Here is a 1,748-nt window from a genome sequence, read left to right on the forward strand (position 1 = left end):
GTCATCATGACATACATTCAGCAGTGAAACTCTATACAATCTGACTTATTTTGTAGAGATCTGGGGAAACAACTATATCTTTTTTTCTTTTGGGTTTATAGAACCTCCAACATTTTTAATTTCTACCAAAAAACTATAAAGATATTAAATCAYATTGAATAGAACCAACTAAAAACCAATTAAACAAAGCTTTGTTTATCTAGTTAAAGTTTGCTGAGTTGGGAAACTATAAAAYTGCACAAAGTAAAAAATAATATGCYCATTAAAATATTCAGAAACTGTTTAAGGAAAAGGAKGACRATACAAGCTAGGAGTGACATATAACTTAAAACAATCAAGTATAAATATTAAATTAGAAAGTATGTGAATAGTTTGTCAGAATATCTTTAATTAATAACATAACACAGTTTATAAAGGATTTGAAAGCTGAATATTTGAAATCTGATTGAAATCTTTGATGGCGGTTTTCTTACTTTTTTTAAATCCTTTTGCGTTCCTCTTTTTTTCTTTTGGGTTAAAATGTTGGTTCTGTGTTTTCTGTTCAAATTTGCTGGACTAAATTTAGTTTAAATTTATTTATAAATAACACTTGTAAGCTGAGTAGCTTCAGCCTAAACGTTTTYAACCTTTTGACTTTTGAATCTAATTCAATGGAATTGGAGGTTTTATTGACTGTAACAACATTTACTATTATTCTGGTGTGTGTTTATGTGTTTTAGATAAAATAAGACTGTATATCTGTTATAATCTGCAGAATCTGTACGACAGCATCAAGAATGAACCGTTTAAGATCCCAGAGGATGATGGGAACGACCTCACACACACCTTCTTCAACCCGGACAGAGAAGGSTGGCTGCTAAAACTCGGTACGTTTACTTGAAATGTGTTGAATTAGACAAACGGAGAACTGTTGTTGCTTTGTGTTAAAGTTCTTCCTCCTGTTTGTGTTTCATGGTTCTGGCTCCAGGAGGTACGTATCGTTTCGTTTTACCCTCAGTGCTTCGTGTGTATGTGTGTGTGCGTGCGTGTGTGTTTGTTTGTTTTTGCTTCTTTCCTTCACGATGCTCTTTAACGTCCCGCTTCCAGGGTTCATACGGGTCCAAATCCTTGAAAATGCTTGAATTCAGTTTGGTGTTTTCAAGGTTGGCAAATTTCTTGATATTCAAACTACACAGTTTGGTAATAAAGTGAAATTTACCATTTGATTAAACCACTTATTTTCATCCACCTAATAATAGCGAGACACAAACCATGTGAAGTAAAATCAGGCTAAACTTTTCTTGTTTTATGTTGGTTGGAATTACTAACATTATTTCTATTTGCTAAAAGGAATTTTTTAGAGATTTTCTTCTTTTATTTGTAACTTTGTGTTTGAGCATTTAATTTGAGCAGGAAGGTAATTTATCTTAACATGATTTGTTTGGATTGTTTAAATGTAATTATTTATTATTCCTAATGGCTCAATGATTTATTGATTTGTGTCATTTATCAACGCWTTTATACGTTAAAGAAARTTATTAGAATTGGGGGATTTGTCGTTAAATTAACGTTTTTATTTTCAAAACATAAAATTTTYGTTGTATTTTAGTTTTATTCCAAGATATTATTAATAGCAGTGAGAAATTATATAACTAACTGAATCTGTATTTAGTTGATTTGTATTGTTTTTATCTCCAAAGTGGTGATGGAAAATGTTGAAAACTTGCCTTCGAAATGCTTAATTTTACCGTACGAACCCTGGAGTTCAC

The 1,748-nt window shown here is 31.2% G+C and overlaps 1 protein-coding gene across 1 annotated transcript in view; it reads left to right on the forward strand.

Moving 5' to 3' along the window:
- The window catches only part of LOC103481821 (cytohesin-1-like), a 20,293-nt gene extending 19,413 nt beyond the window's left edge, over window positions 1-880 (forward strand). The window contains exon 8 of the mRNA XM_008437583.2: window positions 755-880. Coding sequence (XP_008435805.1) covers window positions 755-880 — 126 coding nt within the window. The remainder of the gene's footprint in view (window positions 1-754) is intronic.
- The last annotated feature ends 868 nt before the right edge of the window (window positions 881-1,748 follow it).

Source organism: Poecilia reticulata, linkage group LG19, assembly GCF_000633615.1.
Source record: "Poecilia reticulata strain Guanapo linkage group LG19, Guppy_female_1.0+MT, whole genome shotgun sequence".
NCBI lineage: Eukaryota > Metazoa > Chordata > Actinopteri > Cyprinodontiformes > Poeciliidae > Poecilia > Poecilia reticulata.